Raw genomic sequence first — 22,743 nt, 5'->3', positions numbered from 1 at the left:
TTTTTGTTCGACAAATCTGGTCACTTAACTCTGGCCAATCACTGTTTTTGGACGTAATTTGTCCTGTAATAATGTTAACGCTATAAAGTGCTTGCTGATGAGATGCTGAACAGCGAGAACCGGCAAATAGGAAGGGTGTGACAAACGTTTGCAGAATGTACACTCCTTGTTAAAAGTATGCGGGCTACGTTGCCTTCGACCGCAAGGCTGACTACGAGCTGTTCCAAGGGAGTTCCTGCGCTATGCCGTCAGTTTCAACGCCTGGGACATGAAAAGCACACTCGTGCTCGCCATTGTAAGGTCTCGTGTGCCACGAGCGCCACGGGAACCACACCAGACAGCCGAACCACATATATCGGCAAGGGATATTTGTGACAACGTTTGTGCGTAGCTTTTGTGCGTTTCATTTTCATTCTTCGAGGTTTGGGGTTGTCAACATCCTTAGCAGCACCGCCAGCACGTATCCAGACGGCAAGGAACTGAGCGCTCATTGCGTAACAAAGGCGTGGGGCCTTCAGTGCAGGTCAGGTGTACACACGGCCTGGTTAAAATCCCAAAATGAAACACTGCCTCGAAAGAATGAATCGAAGTGCACGATTCCACGCAACCGTTTAATCCCGACTATGCGTACACCGTAATAACCACGAAAGTTGCCGTTGACAGTGGTTACATTCTCCTGCGCAAAGAACGAGCCGCAATATCTACTGTGCCCTATTAGCAGAAAGTGTACACGGGTAGTGCGACTAATACGCGGCTCAAAGCCGGCTGCTTCGTTTTGATGCTCTCGACATCTTGCTCTCTCCAAACTTACAAGCGACCATACTACAACTCAATGTCTGACATAGTCAGCCAATTAAGTAGCGCAAATGCGCGATCTCTCACAGCACCATGATTAATGAAAGACCCACAAACTTGCGTTCTTGCGAAGCAACTGTGTGTATGCCCTATCACACCACGCCGTTCTGCACCAACAGGTCTGAGCGGAACGCTTAGTGAACGTCAAGCTTGTTTTATTCAATCCTTCCACTAGGTACTGACAAACGCCGACGGTTTTCCGTCGTCCTCATCCAAGGATGTTTTTGAGAAGTGATTATAAATGCGTTTCTGTGCCTACCCATCGAGGAAACCCGTCCTTCGTGTAATACAAATAACTATAAAGAGATCATGTATAAAAACAGAATAAATTCGAAAGCAAAATCGTTGGTGGTGGTGGTGAGTTATGTAGATGCCGCTTCATATTGGGGCCACGTATCCATGAATAATGACACGTACTCCCATCCAACGTGTTAATTACACGGTGATTTATTGTTAAAACTATTCATTTGGAGGTTATATTGAAGTTCCTGTTCACGACTGGACGAAGCATACGCAGGACGAGCCCAGGTGGCGCGTGCCGTAAAGACTGGCTCACGAGAATTTCGCTCTCATCTCGTGCAGCACCGACGTGTGACGCCCGGTAACGCCGCTGCATGGCGTTCCTCATCGCTCCAGCGTTGGGACGCGCCTGCTATCTGCCCTCTGCGCAGCAGCCGTTGTCTTGCCTGCTGCGTCGCGCAGTGTCGCCTCCGCGTGCGACGAGCTCAAGCGCGCGCTAAACTTCTCTATCGCCTTCAGTGATTTGCCTTCGGGCGAAAATGATACTGTATTACGCAGCCCTAGCCCTCGAACATAAACTCGAATTGGTAATACCCGACGAATGATTGATCGAATAAATGTATCTCGCGAAACGATTGAACTTCATCGATGTCCGCCTTTCACTTAATCGACTTAATCGATTAGACCTGTTCGATTTCGATAGTTTAACCATTTTGAAATCGTTCTGAAATGGCGGCGCACGAGCAGTGACTGCGCGGCTGTGGTAGAGCGACTGTCCACTGTTTTTCTGCGTCCCGTAGTGATGCCGAGCCGCCATATCTGCCCAGAGGTCGATTTATACACCTCTGGCTTACTTGAAGCCCTTGGTTTCAGCGAGAGCAGAGGGAAGTGAGCATGTCCGCACTAGAGATTAGCAAGCGGCGACTGGAAGATTGGCGGAAGAAAAGCAAGCAAACGACAAACAACGAAGGCGCACAAGAACAAAGTTCCCAATAGAAGTTCAGAAAGTTTCGTGGTAGAAATTTATCACATGTTTCTTTTTTCTTTCTTTCTTTAAAGATACGCAGAACATTAGGCAATATAACAAGATCTTGGGGCGCAACCCACCGCCCCGTTCCAAAGGCGACACTCATAGTATCCATCCATCCATCCGCGGCAACGGCAGCCACCGTGGTGGAAAAAAAAGAGAACCAGAAAGCTCGCCTTCGTGCACGACGTTCGTCGCCAGCCTTTACAGGAGAACATCGCGGTTACATAAGCTGCAGTTGCCGGGAAGTGTGAGAAGCAGTCAGGGATATTTTAATGCAATCGGCGTCCCACTCTCAAAGGCTAAACTTGAGTGGCCTCTAAATTTTTTGACATAGCGATAGAGTTGTGCCGGTTCGAGCAAATCTATAGCATCCGAGCACCTGTTCTTGCATGGTCATTCAAAGAAGGCATCGGTTTCATCCAAACAACCCAGCCAATTGACATTCCTTCCTTCTGTAGAAAAGATCATGTGGTTTAATATCCTGAACCGGTAAATTTCTTTTCCCCTGCATATATTGCAATTTCTTGCATATTTCAGTTGGACTTCACCATTCACTTCTGCCATATTTCTTAGTAACTGTACAGTACTGGGATTCATTGGTGCCATGTATCATATTTAATTTAGACTGTTTTATTTTATAACATAAATTGTTTATCTGTGCAAAAGCCACTAGTGCCAAATATATTTAGTCTTTAATAAGTAAAGATTATACTTTATCGAACGTTTATACACTTGTGGATCAAACTTGGTTCCACCTCTCAAAATGTAAGATATGGTCCTAGAAAAGTAAGAAACTGTGCTTCTACCTTTTTATAAGTGCGGCAAGAATTTCGATTAATCAGTAAATCTTTGAAAAACCCTGCATCGAAAGCAATTAGTCAAATAAAGGCTAAAGTGATGAATGGTTAATCGTTAATCGAATGAGAAACTTTATCGACCATCCCTAACAGAAACCCTACATTCACGAAAAACCACACGGCGGTGATGGCCGCACATCTGCCCCGTGTAATCAGAGCGACTTACCGTTACTGTACTATCCCCAAGTCATCAATAACCGCCTAGAGATTGCCCAGCGACCGTTCAACGCCGAATGTAAATTTATTGCACTACACCTAGAGATCAGCCAAACCTGCAAAGTGCGCACCTCTGCGTGTCAAATTAGGAATACTTGGGGAGAGTTTTCGCACAACTTCTTTTCCTAGTATGTTGTCCCTGCGAGGGCGTCCATTATGCACGAATAGAAAAGGTGGTGTTCTCAAGTAAACAGCGTGGAGAAGAAACTGACGCGTTCGTCTACGGACGTACACTTCGTCGGCAGTGTGCGTTTGTCCTGGTCCCGAAATAGAATACAGCATCACCGCCTTCTCTCGACAGTCGCCCTCCTCAATGAGCTAACGAGAATGGGTACACGCAGTGCGAAGAGTACACGCCTCAGGTTTCGTATATGAGCGAGAAGAATAACAGAAACCGAGGGGATTGACAGCGTGTTATGTTAATCGAGAATTCGACGGAAGCCCGTCTTGTCGGGTTGAAACATGACATCGAGAGACGTACACCGACGAAATGAAGTTTGGTGTGTCTAAAATTATGTTGGACATGCTAAAACCTACTTAAACAGGCACTTCCACCTTTTTTTCCCCCTTGTGAACAAGGTATGGAAGCCGGAACGTCTTGTTTTTAAAACGTTTTACTTGGTTGGTGTACGTCTTTATTTGAAATGTGTTAGTTACAAGTGATAAACAAATAACAGATTGAAGACGTTGTTTCCCACTCGCTGTCATAATCGTGAGTGGCTTCGGCTAAGCAGGGATGGATCCAAAGTTCGCAGAGTCAATTACACAAGAAAGTCGTCGACTGGACAGCCGCCGCGGTAGCTCGGTAGGTATGATGCGTAGTGCGCATAAAACGGTAGATGCTGATTCGGCTCCCACCTGCAGCAAAGGTGTATTTTGGTCCACTTTGATTTTATATTTTCTTACTACGCATTTCAGTTACAGTAACGTTCGATTCCCTCTACAATTTCCTTGGCTTCGTTGTCCTCTGGTTTCATAAGGTTTGGTATATGCGAGCTGAATCAGCAACTGGCACTCGCAAGTGAAACTTTAATCTCGGTGCTTGAAAACGTAGAGAATTGCAGAGCCACCGGTATTCCTTTTAGCCGTAATTAGCAGCCATTAACCAAGCCATTAAGAAACTTAACAAACATGCCATTAATAAACAACACCGTACAGGTCATGTTCCGTCAATTCCATGCTCGTTTCGAGGGTCTCTTACGACAATCTAGTATAACACTGACCAGAAAGAACTACAAGACGCTTATGACAGGCCCTGTCACGACGGACCTTCCGTCGTTATACTCGGCACGAAAATCAATACCACGATCCCTAGACCACGGATTATGGCCAAAACGTACACGTACAGCAGTCGAGCACTTTCCCAGTCAAATTTAGTTTTTTGAATGGAACCCAATTGATTACAATTGGACATGAAGTCCAACTGGTAACACTTGGAAAACACTGGAGCTTTATATGCCAATTGCTCCCAACTGGGCCCAGCTGGATGTCACTGTATGATTTATCTCGTAAAACAGCAAAATAGTTGATAATGATGATAGCGTAATTATAATGTGAGTCTTTAAATAAAAGATCTTTGCATTTTGGTGTGATCAATGCAGAGAAGTAGTCAGCTTTCTCTGAAGTAAAATCTCCCTTGAAACTTTACTAATATCATGTTAACTACTGTCGTCATTTGGTCAATCAAATTTTGTTTTCATATATAGCACCTGGCGTGTATCTCTTAATGAAGTGGTGAATGGAGGATATGCCATTCAATAGAATTGCCACAGTGTGTGCGTGCATGAGTAAGCTTTTCTATAAGAATTTCAAGTATGCACGCGGCATACCAAGATTATGACCATCTAGGGTTTTTTTTTCGCATTAATTCCAACAAGTCAAATTGAGACACCAATTGGTCCATTTGAAAAGGCCAATCTTTCTTCTGGTTTCATTTTTTTTTTTTTTGCTGGGTGGTACGATGCTCAAAGTCGATGAACACTTCGCAATGGATATGCACCTCCTTAGAAGCGACCTTATTGATGACCGATGATTTTGTTGTAGACTATAAGGTGTATTCGATAACGAAGTCGAGAATGTGATGGAATACTGTCTGGTCGGGAAGTATCCCGGCGAAATCCAGCACAGGGGCCAACCAAGATGAAAAATTATTTAAACACTTGATATTTCGGCACCAACGCCTGCCTTGTTCTCAATCAATCTTGTTCTTCTGCACCTTGCTTAGGTCGGACGAAGTGGAGCGCACTTGCCGATTTTTTCTTATTCCCTATTTTCGTGAGTCAGCGTTCTCATGGTACTAGGAATGCGTTGAGTACTATCCCCATCCACCGACCAACCTCCCCAGCACCCCTCACACACACACACACACTGTATACTGTCCCACTTCTAAGCCGCACTAAAGCCCTCAGCGCCCAAGCAGGGTGTAGCGGCGGCATAAAAAAAAAACATGTGTCCTATTTCTACATATCTTCCTTCTTCTCAGGTCAGGTGGTGGCCACGTGTGCCTGCGTGCGCCAGCATGAGTCGCTCTTCTTCGTGGGCATGTACGCGGTGCGCAAGCACCTACAGGGGCGAGGCATTGGCATCCGCATCTGGGGCGCCATGGCCAAGCGCCTGGGCGACTGCAACGCTGGCCTCAACGCCGTGCCCAAGCACCTCAGCACGTACCGGGACCGCGCGGGTTTCGGCCACCTCGACACGTGGAACACGCTCGTCTACAGCGGCACCGCCGTCAACACCGACAAGCTGGCGCGGCCCACAAAGGAGTTGCGCGCTGTGCCCGTGAGCGCCAACCTTTTGCCACAGGTATGCATGTCCTGTGAGCAACGCTAGCTCATCGTAGCTGCTGAGCCTGTCCATGTTTTTCTCCATTCCTCCAGCGCGAAAACATTATTGTATTATGCGGAAGCTGCCTTTCATTCATTATATAGGCGAACAGAGACAGGCTCTCATCCATCACTGTTTTGTCCTTCAATATGTTTTGCTACGATGCTGTTGCCTATCTCGTCGTACGAGTGCGTATTGAAGGCGCAGAGAAATGGAACGCAGAAATCTATTTTTAGCACGAAGCATTCTTTGTCCCCTTCTTGACACTTTGCGGTAGGTAGGTGAGTACTTGTCTAGTCTCGCTTTAATAAGAAGGAAGTGTGACGATGTGGGAATCGAACCTCCGCTGTCAAACACAGTAGCCGGGTGCTCTAACGATTAGACCACGATCACATATTTTTTCTCTGTTTCTATATGTAACGAAACATACATTTACAACTATAACGTAAACAATTCAACCACCAGCCTGTGTAAGGATAGTTGCGTTTACTTATGAACTTTCAACTGTGTAAGGACATCCAATATATGAAACACTTCCTCTTCAGCGCCTTGGTGTTTTAGCACATGTGTGAGTTTTGTAACATTCTCAACAAAAAGAGCATTAACTGATCGTGCATGGGGTCGGCGTTTTAGATATCCATAAGTGACCTAGAACTTTCTGCGGGCCTATGGTGCATACTTGACAAAATTTACAAGTGACCTCCATATGCTATAATGGTTCGGAAGCATAAACACATCATGAGGGGCACTATACCTTGAACGCGTGCAAATCTTATGCCGTGCGCACCTGCTGGAAAGTCTTTCTGTCCGTTGAAGGACATCCCAATAGAAGACAGCGTGCCAACAGTCAATGAAAACATGTTATATTGTTTCTTGTTTCCTACATAAAAGGCAATTTACTCTATACGCCACAAACATATCTCGTCATTAAAGCCGCCTTTTACTGTGAGTGTGTCTGGGCGAAGTTTAAAGAACAACGTTTTGACCCCTGCAGGCACAAACATGTTTTTTGCACGTTTCAGAACGCCGTTTCCTAATTTTGTCTGATAAATCGATCTATATAGAGGGACCGGAAAGACTGTTTCTGCCAGAACCCTTAAGAAGCGCTTCCTGGGAATCTTACTTAAGTACCCAATAGAAAACCTGCGGTTGAGAAACTTATACGAGGATACAACCTCGCATAGGTAATGGGATATCCTACACGGGTGTTTTTCTATTGTGAAAACGACAAATTCTGGTATGGCTCCGGTCAGCAATACTTGAATGTATGTATACGGATAAAAAGCATCTTGCTGGTTTCTTAAGAACAAGGACCTGCTTCCTCGTAGTAGCTTACACTACGTACGAACTGCGTGACGTTGTACAAACTTCATGATCACCCAAGTTAATCGTCTTAACATTTCTTCGCCTAAGTACAAATGTCATCGTCGTTTTAACCTACACCACAGAAAATAGCCATATATACGCAAGATTGTACAACACCTAGTCGCTCATGGCGTCGCAGTCCGTGCTTCTCCCGCTTATACGCTTGCCCACCACCTACGTAGAACCTAACAATCGCCATGTCGTAGGCTCGCGTCGTATGGTCGGCGTAGAAATCATGCCATTGCCGTCATACGATTGTGTACAACTTGCTTGCCGTCATGCTGCTTTCGTCACACACGCACCTACTCTCGTGACCCACAAACACAACTATTCAAATTACTGGAACATGTTCGTACATTTTGTGTCGTTTTGCGGAACCCCAAACAATCCTTGATAGCCAGGCATTTGCAAAACGCTTCGCATAGCATAGATTTCCACAGTGCTTAGGATCTGCACAGTTTTGCTCTCTTTTGTTTTCTGTCTTTTGTTCACTACGATATCTGCCACCTCCGACGTATGCTTGTTGGAAGCCAATCATTGGTCAGGCATGTGAATAAATAGTTCCGCTTTAGCAGATGCTAAGATGTGGAATTTGGACAAAGGGCTTCTGTTCGGTTTGATAAAATAGACTTCCGATAATAGAAATTTTTTGGACCCCATTTGTGTTCGCATCGCACGAAAATTCGAATTCCAGAAAACACTCATGTGGGTTCCGGTCCAAAAACCCCAGATGGTAAAAGATTATTCCCGAGCCCTCCACTACGCGGCGTCCTTCACAGCCTACCTGTTTCCTCAATGCGTCAAAGCACAGAAGTGAATCAAATCGAAGACAGCATGCCGAAAAAAGAAGAAGCGTGTAAACTTTCCTTATTTGCTTCTTAAGCATAAATTAGCCCTTGACCCCAGAATATATTTATCCCCTCCGTACTCTGGACATGACATCGTCGAGCCCATTTTCTAAATCAATATTTTGCTAAACCTAACGCTTTTCAGCTTTCATTTCTTTCCACGCAGAATATCCTAGTGGAACCGTCATGCTCAGCCTTGTAGATTAGAGTCCTCTTGACTGTGTCATGTACATTGCATTAGCCTCGTGCTTGCAATTGCGTTTTGTACTCACTATCTTTACTTTTTATTGCGCGTGCCTGCCCAGCTTGGACGGCAATGCGGTACGCAGTATGTATTAAACTAATTAATTAATTAATTAATTAATTAATTAATACTTAATTAATTAATAAAATGAAATCGAATAAATAATCAATGCGAAGAATTGTTTATCAAGCATCAACACATTCTGAGACTTCTAAACACGGTCGAATCGAAGGTCAGATTGAAGGACCCTACCTTCAATCCCGTAATTATTCCAGTTGATCAAGCAATTAGACTTCCGTCTAATTACCGGAAGTCTACAGTGCCCATGTAACTCGGTTTGCACTGGCTTCCCGCATGTGCGGGCGTCTTCTCCCGCCATCGCAGGTGATCGCCTACGACGCCCTGGTGCACTGCTACAACCGCGAGAAGGCGGTCACCTACACCGTGTACGACACGGACGGCTTCGCTCGCGCCGTGGTCCGGCGGCGGCGCGACGGCAGCGAGGTCGTGTGCGGCTTCGGCAAGATCGGCACCAACATCCTGGGCGGAGCCATGATGGGGCCCATGTACGCCGAGGACCGCCAGGCGGCCGACGTGCTGCTGCGCGCGCTGGTGGACGGCAACCCGCTGACGCGCGTCAGCCTCACCATGATGGTGGTCGACTGCAACCCGGACGGCGTCGCATTGGCCGAGGAGCTCGGCCTCGAGTCGCACATGCGCGTGCCCCGGTGCTACCGCAAGGCCATCGTGCCGGCCCGCTTCGAGCATATATTCGCGCAGCACGACCTCAACTTCTCGGCCTTCTAAGACGGAGCCGCGCGTTCCGTATGCACGTCGTCCGGCTAGGGCGGCGAGTGACGCAATGACGTTGAGCCCGGTGTATACAACGTCGCCGGGGGCAGATTGCCTCTCGGCGTCCTCGTCGCTCTGTCAGCGAGCGGGAGGTCTGAACATGGCTTGGGCTCCGTAAAACGTATCTGCCGCACCCTCGCGGAGCTGGCGGAGAACGGGCAAGGAAACACGTATTCGACAGGAGGCGATCGAGAGCTAATTCGTGTAGGCCCCTGTTCAAAAATTTCGGTGACGGTACGAAAAGTCGGCGCATTGTTCGGGTTTTGTGCGAATGGCAGTCCACAACAGTTTTGTTTGGACGAGTGCGCGCATGAAACGCGTGCAAATAAATCCAGTCGCTTCGCTTGAAGAGATAACTGCCCCAGCCACGTAAATTATGACAGAGAATGGTATTAGATCACCGCGTTTCCCTTTGTCTCGCCGAAATTTTTTTCTTAAATTGCCGCTGTAGGAGTTGTCTGTTGCCTGCACAGAATAGAGCGATGAATTGAGGTAGGGGAGTACGAAAGTGCTACATTATTAGAATTCACGTGTGCGACATTGTCGGGAGCTTTTAATAGAGTTGTAGCTGTTCCAATTCAGAATGTGGGCTTTCCGCTACCTGGCAGGAGAGTGCGAGCCATTGCACTCCGTAGCCATTACAGTGAAAGTGACTCCTTTTTCGGCAATAAGTGTCAGACAAGGCACAGAAAAGTTGGAATTCACGAGTTCACTGTTGATCTCCTCCTGTAATAAACAGCGCTATGTTCGGGTGCTGCTTAGAAGCAAGAAGATGCCGTGCTAAGGGACCTGTGTAAGATCTAGTCAGCCGTTCATACGCGGTGTCGTCTAATAGGCGCCAAAATGAAAAGAAACAAAAGTAATTCCTACTTTCTATGCCCTCCCCCTGCTTCCCCCTTAAAAGAAGTTAATCGAGCAGGTTTAATTATGCAAACTGCATGTATTCTATGTAAGCGTAAAGCTGTAGGAGGATTCACTGCTTAGTGATAACTGTATGCCACTGTTGTTAGCTGACGACATACAACAACATTTGCTGTAAATAAGGCAGAAAGCCGGGCTAATTGATTTGAATAATATGATATACGTTTTAACAGCGTTAAAGAATAGGGCACACAACAAGATGAAGATAGAACATCTTCAGCGCCCTTCTAGCTATGGGTCCGTTTTTCTAATATGTCAGAAGACGCCTGCTGCATCTTGGAGCAGAGTTATGAATTTCTAGAGTGAAGACAGTGATCACGTGGCATGGGTGGCAAGTCTATAGATCCTCTCGATATAGAGCCGGATCCTTTTTCTTTTACCGACATCTTCACGTCTAACTCAACGATACACGCTTGTACGTGCTGTTGTTGTCGCCTCAAGACATGACTCGTACCAACGAGGGGGATTGGCCACACTGTACTGATTGAAAAGCAAACCGAAAGAAATACCGAAAGGGGCAAAGACAAACATTTCATTCGAAGCATTAGGCAATTAAATGATCAAAAAATTTTTGGGCGCTATAACGTAAAACTATTCCAAACTTTTCTATTCCAATTTTGCTATCAGCCCTCCACGATTGGTCAAAAACTTTTTCGACCACGCCCACTTCACCTGTCTGTCACGCGACGTCACGAAAACCGTGATACCTCCCCATCTGATATGATGTGCACACACTGATTATGCATGATTTGACAGGAAAAAAGAAAAACAGTTATTTCTGATTCGACCCCTTTTCGCCATTAGCCCTCGGCTATTGGTAAAAAGTTTTCGGGCTGCATCCACTTCACCTGCCTGTCACGCGACGTCACAAAACCGCACAAACTCACCGCGTCAAAGTGACGTGTACGCAATAAAGATGCATTAATATGCCGAACAAAACTGAATTTTCTTCGGAATAGCCGCAGGCTGCCCCGTTCCGAAAGTAGTAAAAGATGGCTGCCACCTATCGCTGAGACGCTGGCTACACGCACCTGCCGGAGAGCATGTGTGTATTTGCGTATAATAAAGCTTCTTGCGTGACCGCGTAACGTTTCCGAGCCCTTTCGGCACGTTTACCACCTCATTCTGCCAAATTCTGCCAACTACTCTTTGCTGAGGGTCAGTTTTAGCTTCATTCTTAAGCTTCCGTTGCATGCCGCCGTGATTTTCGACCAGCCACCTCAAGCTAAGTAAGGGAAAGCCGGCCACTCGCAGACGCCGGCACCACCCTTTTCATCCGGTTATCGATTTTCAGTGCACTGGCTCTGCCCCAATGAATCCCTCTCCACTTGAGCGTTCTCCTCGCCTCTTCTCAGCCAATTAGATACGACAAGCCACTCAGCGTAGGCAATGTTATTGGTTTTTCAAGCAAACAAAAGTGACCTCCTATGAACGAGGAGAGCGTTTGATTGGTCTGTTCAGACAACCCTGCGGGTGACCGCCCGGTGCTTGCGTCGGTGGTTACGCAAATTTGACGTCAGGAGATTGGAATAGAAGCATATTTGAATAGTTTTACGTTATAGGGCCCCATGACTCGTACCAACGAGGGGGATTGGCCACACTGCACTGATTGAAAAGCAAACAGAAAGAAATACCGAAAGGGGTAAAGACAAACATTCTATTCGAAGCATTAGGCAATTAAATGATCACAAAAATTTTGCGAGGGCCTATACATAAACTTAGGAGGAAAACTTAGAATAAAGTGTCCCACGCTCGTTGCCCTAGCAGCGTAACCTTCCGGACACTTGAATGAGCTTGTGCAGGGCAGTAATCATTGACCCATGGCGTGTTCCTAATTGACAGGCACCAAATGACAAAATGTATGGTGGTTTGAGTGCTCTGGTCTTGTTACGATGACATCACTTCTTTCTCCACGCTCGGCTGCTTTCGACGCCGACTTTTTCACAACTCTTTAGCTGGCATTTTCAATTTTTTCCTTGCCTAGTTCATTTCCTGCCTCAATTTCTGATTGCTTATTCTGGATAATTGGTCAAGAATGTTAATGTACCTAGGGTTGCATGCCCAGTTGAAGATACCCCAAGTTGTCTATTCGGGCACGTACCCAAGGACACATGCCCAGTTCCACGTATCCAAAGCCCCAAGTTGTCTATTCGCACACAAGCCCAGCGGCATGGTTACTCAATACCTCAAGCTGGAGTGGAAGAGTTTAGATACGGATGGACAAAAAGAGAAGTTCATGAAGCTCCCAAAAAGAAAAAGGCAAGCAGTCCAAGAAGTATGATGACGTTTTGATGACGAGTTTCTTATGTTCATTCTCAACATGGCCTTAAGCGCTGTTCATATGACAGCTGAAAGTGCTTAACACGTCTCAATCTATACGCGAATCCCGCGAAAGTCGAACATTCTGCAAGGGCATTTTTCGCAAGAGCTTGAAAAATTGCACATTTACATTAGCAGCTGTAGGCGCGTTAAAGATGACGATATAACTGCTTCCAAATGCTGGTTCACGCATGATTCATGGATGTTGCATCATATTAAGGTGCTATCGCAGTAATTAGAGTTTAGAACACGTCTGCGAACAACCCTCTGTAAGAATGTGAGAAGAGATAGTCTTGAATTAAACACTGTAAGACGATTTTCCTATACGAAAGAACGTGAATTATTCTGTTTGTTAGTTAGTTCACAAAATTAGTACAAGTCATCCCCGGTGAATGCTGGGGAAATAATGCTACTTCATCTGTTTACATAGAGGTAACGGCAATTCATGGTTTCTTTCGGTGCCAAGGACTCCTGTGGGACATGCATCTCTCGTTGCAGGTACACGCAACCTCTAATTAAAATATTTGAGCCTTCCGCTAAAGAAAGAGACTAGAAAACATCTAGGTCATCAGTGTCTCAATATATCAAAGCGACGACGTCAGTGTGTCCTTCCTTTTAAGAGAAAGCGAGGAAGATATAGCCCGGCGACTCGTAGGAACCGAGGGTGCGTTGCGAAGCACAAATTGCGCAGACGTGTTTTGTGTCTCGTCATCCTGGCGTTGTTAACGTAGTTGACAATGCTGTTAACGTATTGCACCAACTCGCCCAGCTATCAGTAAGAGGAAACATCTAATCAACATCAGATGGGGACTTGATCGTTGCTGGCCGTTGGGCAAGCAACATGGGAACAATATCAGACTATGCGAAGCACCATGGATTGACTACACACGGCGCCTAACGTACGTAAGTGTAAAGCGGACCAATCGGAGGCGCCAGCACAACTTTCCTGTCCCGGTTATCTACAGTCACTGCGGTCGTTCGGCCCCACCAAAACACTCTCCTCTTCTGCGCGCTCTTCGCCTCTCGTCAGCCAGTTAGATAAAGAAAACCTGTCGCTGTAGTCAAGACTGTTCGCTTTGAAACCAGTCACCTCATTTCAACGAGGAGAGCGCTTGATTTGGTTGTTGAAACAACCTTGAGGGACATTGCCTGTAATTGCTTTGGCGGTGATGTAACTTTGACGTCATGAGGTAGGAATAAAATAAGAATTATTAAGTTTACGTTATTACGTCCATAAATTGTATGTAAAGAATGTTGTCAAGCTGGTGTCGGAGCAGCTCCATATCATAGCCCGAATAAGCCACTCATGGAATTTAGTACAACTAACTCGTTTATGTTAAACCTCACAGCAAAACCAAAAATTTTGCTCGATGTCTGGTATCTTCTTCATGTTACAGAAGCAAATTTTATTCTAGCTGCGGTGAGCTGCCTCACTTTATATATTATTTTTCAGATTCAGATGCTTTATTTTTCTTGAAATATACTAGGAAGGGTACGGAAGCGAAATGTATAGCAATACATCATATACGTCGTTAATCCCACCCGTTATTAAAGCGCACGTAATATTGAACCACTTAGAACAAAAAAGTGCGTGTCGATGTTTGAGACAACAATCGGTGCAAATGAGTGCGTTTCCGTTTCGTGCTCCCATTTCTACAGCGCGTTCGGAAATCATGGCCAAATGAACCATCTGCTAGCGACAGACACTTGTCTTTTTTTTTTCAATCTCTGAAGCCACACAGGTGTGCCAACAAGGACGCTATCGATAACTTACATAAAGCACAGCAACGCTCAAAGGCCTACGAGCTGCTCTCAGGAATAGCCCACTGCACCTGTCTCATCTAGACTAAATTTCAGGGCATCTACTCGCCCTAAGAACCTGCGTTCACGGAACTTTATTCCCTGCTATCAGAATGAGCACTCGGTGTAGGAAGCTGCCATTCAACGCTGGCTTTGAAGCACTGCACACAGGGCGCCAAGAAAAGAAAGAGAGAAAGGAAAAAAAAAAGTTGACTTGCACGCTAAGTACTCATAGTAAAGTTGGGTTCCCGAAAGGATTCACTACCAGGCTGCTGCGTTTTTCCATCTGTGTGCATCTCGACCGCAGTCGTGTCCGCAATATCGACGCCGCTCCTGCCATTTCTCACACGCGCAAGCGCAGCGCGATCCAGTCAGCGATCTGGTGTAGTACGTGACTGTGTTGGTAGCGGCATAGCGTGGTAGCGATATTGGAAAAACCTTTCTTTATCAAGTGCGTTAATAGCAAATGCTGTTGAATAAACTCGCAATTTTTTTTTTTGTTCTTGCGTTCTCGTCCCCAATTTTGCTCTTGCCTTCTTCTGTGAGGGCACTATAGCGAGCCACGTGTGATCGTGTTTCGTAAACACGCACACCACCTGCTATTCCATAAGCCGCCAAGGCTTTATGCCGAAGTACGACGAATCCAGCTGGCGCGGTCTAAAATGTAGGCGCTTTTCCTGTCGCAGACACGCATTTCAGGCGGCGGATTCGATGACGTGTAAGCTTCTCTATAGCAGTGTTTCTCTGTTTCGTTGTACCAGAGTAAGAAGTCTGCGAAATCCACAAAATTATTCGCTGGCTGTTCACTGTTCACTGATCAATGATTGTTAGAACTATCTGCAGTATAGTGTATCGCGTTTTCCCCCAGAGAAAGAAAGGGTGCTGGTCCAGACACCTGTAGCTTAGTAAACAAGTAATCACATCAGCATTTGATCGACGCCTCCGACTTGGAAGTGAATTCAACACGAAAGCTTGTCCCACGGAGACCTACTTATATTGCCCAATGTAAAGCTGAGAACGAAAGCTGAATTTAGCACGTTCCAAAACATCGCATGAAATGAGATCAGATGTCTGCCTCTGCATAATTTTTTTAAATTATGCAGCATCTGATTGCGGTATTCTGCTCCTATTTAAATGTTTACCACTTACTTTATCGTGTGGTAATTCAGTCTACGAGTCGTGGTATGCACAATTACTATCCAAATCGGGGGCCGAATTCACATACATTTTCCTTCTTAAGCCCTTTTTTCTTTTTGCTATTGGCTGGCAGCCTTCGCGAATAATATGTCCGGCATCCTGATTGGCCGGAATTTTCTCTTACGAACAATTCTAGCGTAAGAGCTTTTTGCGAATGCGCGCCCCGATTCGCGCCGAATAACACAAAGTTGTCGACGCCTCGCGTACCTCGACGCTCACATATCCAGTGCTCACTGCACCGCAAACAGCCCCAAGATTACTGTGATCCCTGCGAATGTTGGCGCTATAAGCAGACGAGTGGACTATAGTATTTACGTGCACTATTATACTCGCGCATTATGGTACATCCCTGTGCAAAACCGACGTGGCTCGCAATAGACAGCGTTCGCGCCAGGAATGTGAGCGAGAATTTGCTGCTCCTCGCAGGTTAAGATAAAGTTACTGGAGATTTGTACAGCGTTGCTTGATTGAAGACATGTTTTGTTTCCGAAGGGATATGGCTCTTTGGGTCTATAACACGAGATATGAGAAATGTGAGAAAGTGTGTTGGAAGTGATCGAATTGGGGCATGCTGCGGCGAGCAGGATCTACAGCCGGAGTACCACAGCTCGAATTTCCTGGCAGAAGCCAGGAGAGACACCGCGATGGTCATCTAGGCGGCCACCCACCGGTCGGATACTCGTAGTTCGGCACTTCTTTCGGATATTTTTTTTTTTTTTCAGCGCCGCATCTTGGGCCGGGCAGTCCCAGTTCAAGTGTTCGGCTAAAAGGTTGTGTACGTGTATGCGCTCAAGACTTACATGTGTGTGTATTTACCAGAAAAAAAAAGAATATTAAAGAGAGCGTTTTTGTCCCTGTATAACCGCCGTATACCGTGCAGTGTAAAACAGGTGCTGTCGTTGATAAAGTGACCAAAATCGTTGTTTCATGCACAGCGTGTATAGATATCTACATGTTCCTGCTGTTACGAAAGTCTTACTCGTGAATGTACGGAAATATTTATTTTTGGGTTGACGAGCATTTAAGAAAAAAGCTCGCGGAATGGTGACAGTGTTTGCGCGTTGTATTTTGCTCGTGCCTAAAACGTACTGCTCGCTTTGTCAGATTTTTATTGCTCGCAAGCTTGGCGGTTCCGTTGTTTTTTCAATGTTGTCCTGAAGGGGGTGGGCGGCCGGTTGCAAGATGCAGATATTTAGGTTTTTATAAGGTAACCCTAATAAGCTCTCGCGGTTCGTCTTGGCACAGTTTCACGGAGCCATGTCGACGGCAAGTGGTGTGTTCACGTCAAGCGGAAACTCCTTCGAGCGTACGTGGTCCTACCCAATATGATGATAACAGCATGTGTACACGTCAAATATGGGGTTACAAAATAACTGAAAATAAATTATTACAACAATTTATGCGCTGTTCTTTTTGCTTGCACACATTTTGCTGCGTTGTTTATCATGGCTTGCGGTAAGTGGCAGTCAGATTTGCCAATCCACGGACGTTAAGCTGGATGTGCTACGCGCTGCTCTTTAGAGAGCTTTCTTCTTTTCTATTTCTACTAGCACGTTTCACTCATGTGCTCTTTTACAAGTGATGTTATTATTCTGCACAGTGTGATCTTTTCGGCATCTGTCACCGTTCAAAAGGTTTCTTCAAGAAAGCTTCGCTACTCCATCTGAAAGTGCATGCTTAACAGTGCATTAACAGTACATGCTTTGCTGTCCGAGAGTACTTCGCTGGCTGGCAGAGAGGAAACCCCGGCTGGAGCAAAAGCGAAAAGGTATAGCAGAGGAGTTGTGCATGTGCAAAAGTAGAGGATTTTCCCGCGTACTCTGTGAACGAGTGCGGAGAAATGGGAAAGGGAAGTCTCCGCCGAGTATATGGCGGGACTGACTCAACGACAATAAATATACAAAAAAAAAAATCTGCAATTAGACTAGGGTTCAAAAACAGCGACGCGCTCTGATACTTCGGTATACGCGAAGGTATGGAGAACAATATACTTGCATGTAGGCTTCCTGCGCGAAGAAATCGACACAGCGCTCCTATTGACCCCTTCGATATTATAGACGGGGCGAGGGTATACGGTCAGTCCAAACGGCGGAACGAGCACTGATCTCGCCGCCAGGGTCGACACCGAACTTGTCGCGGCTAATGGTGTAGGCGAGGTAAAACAGGTCACCCATGGCTGCCGGCTGTATCTGCAACGCTGTTCTCGCTTGCCTGCGGGGCGTCAGGTTGTGTGTAACCTTCCGCGGTGGCGCACGTTAAAACCGTTTATTGCACCAGCAAGAGCCACTGGAGGGTTTTGTAGTTTGTTGTGTCCATGTCTTGGCGTATACGTAAGCGTAATCCCCAAAACTGAATATGCAGAAGAGGATATAGGCATTGTAGCGCCGCCACGGGAGCAGTTCTCAGTGCGCGTCAATGAAATGGCGAAGGCGGCAGACGGGTTCTTTCACTATGGTATCACTCCGTCGTTTTTGTGGACGTAAGTAGCCAAGGTCGACAGCGCAATGTTCTACGCCGTAGCCAAGATCATCTGTACGAACGGTGCTGTCCTCCGTTTAGACTCCTAAGTGCGCTTGCATGCGACGAAATAGTTGTGTGTAGGTCGGCAGTCGCATGGCTCAGACCTATACCCTCAAATAAGGTGCTGTAGGAGCTTACATTCGGAAAACATTGTACCACTATGGGATGCTGGCCTTGAGCGTGGCGTACGGGTTCGTCCGCAGGCCGCGAACTTCAAGCGCAACGTCGAAGGTAAGACTGGATGCAAGTGGCAGGAGCGTGTTGAGAAGTTAGGTGATAATATAAAAAATAATACTTTAAGTACTAGTAAATAAATATTATACTTGTCCGACGGCGAGTTCCACAGAGGAAGGAAAGAACTAGGAGGATGCATTGCGCAACACGATTTAAGCCAAACGAGTCGGCCCAACTCTTGATAGTCACGTCAAAGCACGCGGTATGTTTTTAGTGCCCCCGCTCTGCAGGCAGAGTCATGGCCGAGCAGCCGGAGAAGTGTGCATCGATTAAAAGCTATCAAGAACCAAATATTCCCGGCCAATACGCTGAGTCTCAGAGGTGATGGGCCGATACGGCGAGGGAAACAGCTAAGGGAATGGATTCACAAAGAGTTCGCATGCCAATCCTGTCAAGCCAAATGGTAGCAGCGGTGGTGAAATCGTAAAGCGTCTGGCTGGTATGAGAGAGGTACTGGGTCCGAATCCCGGTGTGGCCAGAATCCCATCCGTATTTATTTTTCCTCTAATGGGTAGAGGTAATCTGGCGTTAGGTTGTTTATATACGCGGGTTTTTCATCTCAAAAGGGGGCTATATAGAGACTTGCGAAGGTCTATGGACGCCCCTTCTCCCGCAACAGCTCCGGTGAAATAGGCGAGCATGCGCCGCTACTCTGAGGGAACGACGAGTGCGACTGCCGGTCACCTACTGGTCAAGTAGGTACAAGCGCACTCCCGGCCTGGTTCTCGAAGCTGCGGGAGCTCCATAGGCTTGAAATGACGCCCACCTACCTGAAGTTGGCGGCATAGGACCATCAGACTCCTTTTACAGGGTTTGGTCGTTCGGTCGTAGCCACACGGGTCGACGTGATTTGCATGGCGCAGGCTCCTTTCCCAGGATGATTCACCTCTAAAGAAAGCCGAGTGTCGGGCAGGGGGTCGCCTGAGACCATTTGAATGACCAGTTCGTCACGGTTGACCCCGTGATTTCGAGCCCACGACGTCCCGCAGCCGAGGCGTACACTCAACAACGAGGCACCACGGCTGACTGCGTGGCCTCACGCTCGCTCCCATTTCCTGCCTTCGTGGTGATTTTTAACCAGGGTCCCCCCAGCATATGCACGCGTGCCACCTAATATATATATAAGCCACAGTCGCAGTAGTGGCATGCGAATGGCTGTTAACCTCACCACTGTTCTTCCCGTGCTGCACGTTGCATAGCAACAAGTTGTTTATGAGAGAGCACCGTGTTCCCCTATATTGTACCACCTTCAGGATCGACCCAGATCAAGACGGAGCAGATAGTAACGTCTTTTTGCCGGAGTACAATAAATCAGTCGTTATGCCATCGACGTCATATATACTATCACACACGCGCGCACTATCACTTACCTTCAATACAAACATGTTGGTTTACCTCGTAATGCTTTGTAGAATTCCAGACCACCGTGTTCCAGGCAATGCTGCATAGCTAGGTACCTCAAAATGTTTCGCACAATATCGATTCCCACAGTGCTTGGGATCTGTGTTCCTTAAGCGCAGCTTTTTCTGCTTCTTCCTTCTATTTTTCAACGGCTGCTGCTGTTACTGTCTTGCACACCGCTTCGGGTGGTGGTTCACAACATTCTCAACAAGGCAGGAGCAAGCAGAGAGAAAAGGCGACGCGAGAAACTCTTTTGGACTTTTACATCGCGTCGCCACAATGCCCACTGGAGCTCCCTAGGCGTCGCCACAATACCTTCTCGGCTGCGGTAATCGTCTGTGACCCCTTGCGAAAGCATTGGGGAAACTTCAGCGCTTATTTTCGTACTAACGTGCACCATTCCAGAGGGGACGTAGACTGTATGGTAGACAGGAGGCAGATAATGAGTAGAACCGAAGCAGTCACAAAACGAGTGAATACCACTCTGTACCAGTCTGCGCTAGCAGGTGCAATGTATGGGTCGGGGGGTGGGGGTTAGGTGCCAGGGCAAAGGCGACGTAAAAAGGCAAGGAAACGCAAGGAAGGCAACAAACGGGATAAGTAAACATACGGCACGGTACGTTTCTGCTATTTTTGAAAAATACACAACATGCAAATTTATTAACTGGACGACTGACGCAGGACGTGCAGATGCAAAGCCGCACTCAAGCACCGTAGCGTCTAGTCGACACTACGGAAGCAACCGCACGTCAAATCAACAATTCTGTGCATATCGCGGTAGTGTTGCGGCTATGGCGTTGCTCGAAGTCTCGGGTTCGATCCCGACCGCAGTACCCGAATTTCGATGGAATGGAAACCTTTATTGAGGCCTATCGGAACGTGCACTAGCACGTAACGGGCCGCTCCCACATCGGGACAGAAAGGTCTAGCCTCTCAGCTACGTCGTGGGCCCGTAGTTGAAGCCCATAGTTGGGCTTCGAAATCGGGACTGCGTAGGGCAGCCTCCCACTTGGACTACGTAACGTTTTTATCGCCCAGTAACGCGGGGCACCACCAGGGCATGGGATCTAAGTTGTGTTTGGATCGCACCGCTGGTACGATCTGTTGGGAACTCGGCGCTGACGCCCGTGGTTGTACCTGGGTCGCAAGCCCCAAGGGTAGCGTTGGCCTGGCGGCCTGGGGTACAACTGGAAGCATCCGAAGGTCCCGGCAAAGCATGAGTCGACTGGTAACAACAAAACAACTTGTTTATTTTAACATCGCAGAGAGTTGGCGGTCAGTTTGACCGAAGTAGAGAGACGGGAGAGCACTTTACTCAACAGAAGAAATCGGAGCCCTCCTTTTGGCGTCCGGGGGCAGCTGTTTTTATACTCTCGCAGTTGAGGGCAAGAAGGAACCCCTCAAAAGACGAGCACGTGAATGTACAATGGGCTAATGGTGACGCACACTGTCGTAGCGCTGCCGTAGCACCATGTCGAGCACGATCTCGTAGCACCCTGTCGTAGCGCTGCCGTAGCACCATGTCGAGCACGATCTCGTAGCACCCTGTCGTAGCGCTGCCGGTCGGGCACAATGACTGTAATGAGAGGATGATCCCTGCTTTCGCATCGCCTGGTTCGGGCACAATGACTGGAATGAGAGGGTGATCCTTTGCGGTCGCATCGCCGCAGTTGAGCCTGGAAACACCTGCCGATGAGCGTTGCGGCGACGACGATCGGGCCAAAATGTCTGCCGCCCCGCCGCAGTCGCGCCGGCAAAACCACGTGTCGCAGGCGAAACGCAACAGTTGCCAAAGTCTGAGCAAAGCGCACGAGTGTTTGACGTTTGAATTTAGGGATAGATCCGGTGTAAGGCTGCGAGGCTAGGGTATGCTACGACTTGCAAGAGTATGCGTGTCAGTGCCTGAGGTCTGGTCACATTACTGTGGGGCGGCGGCTATTTCCGCCTGCCCAGATAAAAGTACTTTTTGAGTTTGTTGTACGAGGCAGGGGGATCCCTATTGTCAAGAACCTCCGTGCCGCGCCACCCGGTAGCTGCGTGGTCGACGACTCCCAGCGCAGCTCTGTGGGCCGATTCGTTAAGGTTGAACGGGGCACCTTTGACCTGTCCCATGTGAGCGGGGAACCAGACGATCGTGTGCTGCTTGATTTCTTTGTCCGGCTTCGAGACGGTGCCCTTGGCGAATGCTCGGACGAAATAAAAAACGCTCGTGCAGTTAGATTTAGGCGCCCGTTAAAGAACCGCAGGAATTGAAAACCGCTGCGGCATGCCTCATAATTGTGGTTTTTGCCCGCATCTCCTCGTAATTCAATTAAAGTTTCACACTTCTGCCATGGTGCGATTTGCCGTATGATGCAATGACAACGCTGACCTTCTCGGAGGTTACGACCAATGGCGCACGACAACGCCTCAAGCAAACACGTCTCGTACTACGGAGACAAATCGAAGTGGTTCATGCAAGGTATAAGTTTAGCATCAGCTCACCACTCTCGTGTTGCGCTAAACGCTGAAGAAATTACACATTCGCCGTCAACGTCACACCCGCTAATTATCTTCACTCAATGCAAACAGTACAAGAAGCTTCGCTTACATCGATTCCCACAGTGCGTGGGATCCACATAATTTTTTTCTTTATTCTTTCTTTTTCGGCGTGAAGCATTCTTTACCCCATGCCAACCTGCTTGCCTCGTACCAGGCACACTAAAGTTGGTGGACGGCGGTAGGCTCCAGTCTTGGACGGAGGCTCCAGGTGGCCAACATGGGCGTCTTAACGTTGGCGTTCGGCGATGTACGTGCCCCGAAACTCTCTTGCACGAAAGCACGCGTCCTATGCATTGACGCCTTCGTGTGGCCGGTGAAAGTCCAACAACCACGAATTTCCTACCTTCGACCACCACGAAAACAGGTGAAAGCTCCAGAGAAACCTATCCGAAAAAAATAGAATGTTTGATCAACTGGTTGATCCGGCGGAAATGCGTTAGCATTTAATAGGAAGCGTTAGCTCGGGCACGGCCAGGC

General features: G+C 47.4%; 1 protein-coding gene across 1 annotated transcript in view; it reads left to right on the top strand.

The window, feature by feature from the left end:
• LOC142572716 (uncharacterized) overlaps positions 1-16,968 on the top strand; it is a 36,211-nt gene extending 19,243 nt beyond the window's left edge. Inside the window, exons 2-3 of the mRNA XM_075682019.1 lie at positions 5,681-6,003; positions 8,866-16,968. Coding sequence (XP_075538134.1) covers positions 5,681-6,003; positions 8,866-9,288 — 746 coding nt within the window. The 3' untranslated portion in view covers positions 9,289-16,968. The remainder of the gene's footprint in view (positions 1-5,680; positions 6,004-8,865) is intronic.
• Positions 16,969-22,743: the final 5,775 nt, after the last annotated feature.

Source organism: Dermacentor variabilis, chromosome 2 (genome assembly GCF_050947875.1).
Source record: "Dermacentor variabilis isolate Ectoservices chromosome 2, ASM5094787v1, whole genome shotgun sequence".
In the NCBI taxonomy this organism is placed as follows: Eukaryota; Metazoa; Arthropoda; class Arachnida; order Ixodida; family Ixodidae; genus Dermacentor; species Dermacentor variabilis.
Note: the sequence above shows the minus strand (reverse complement) of the source record. Positions and strands in the feature narration are given on the sequence as shown.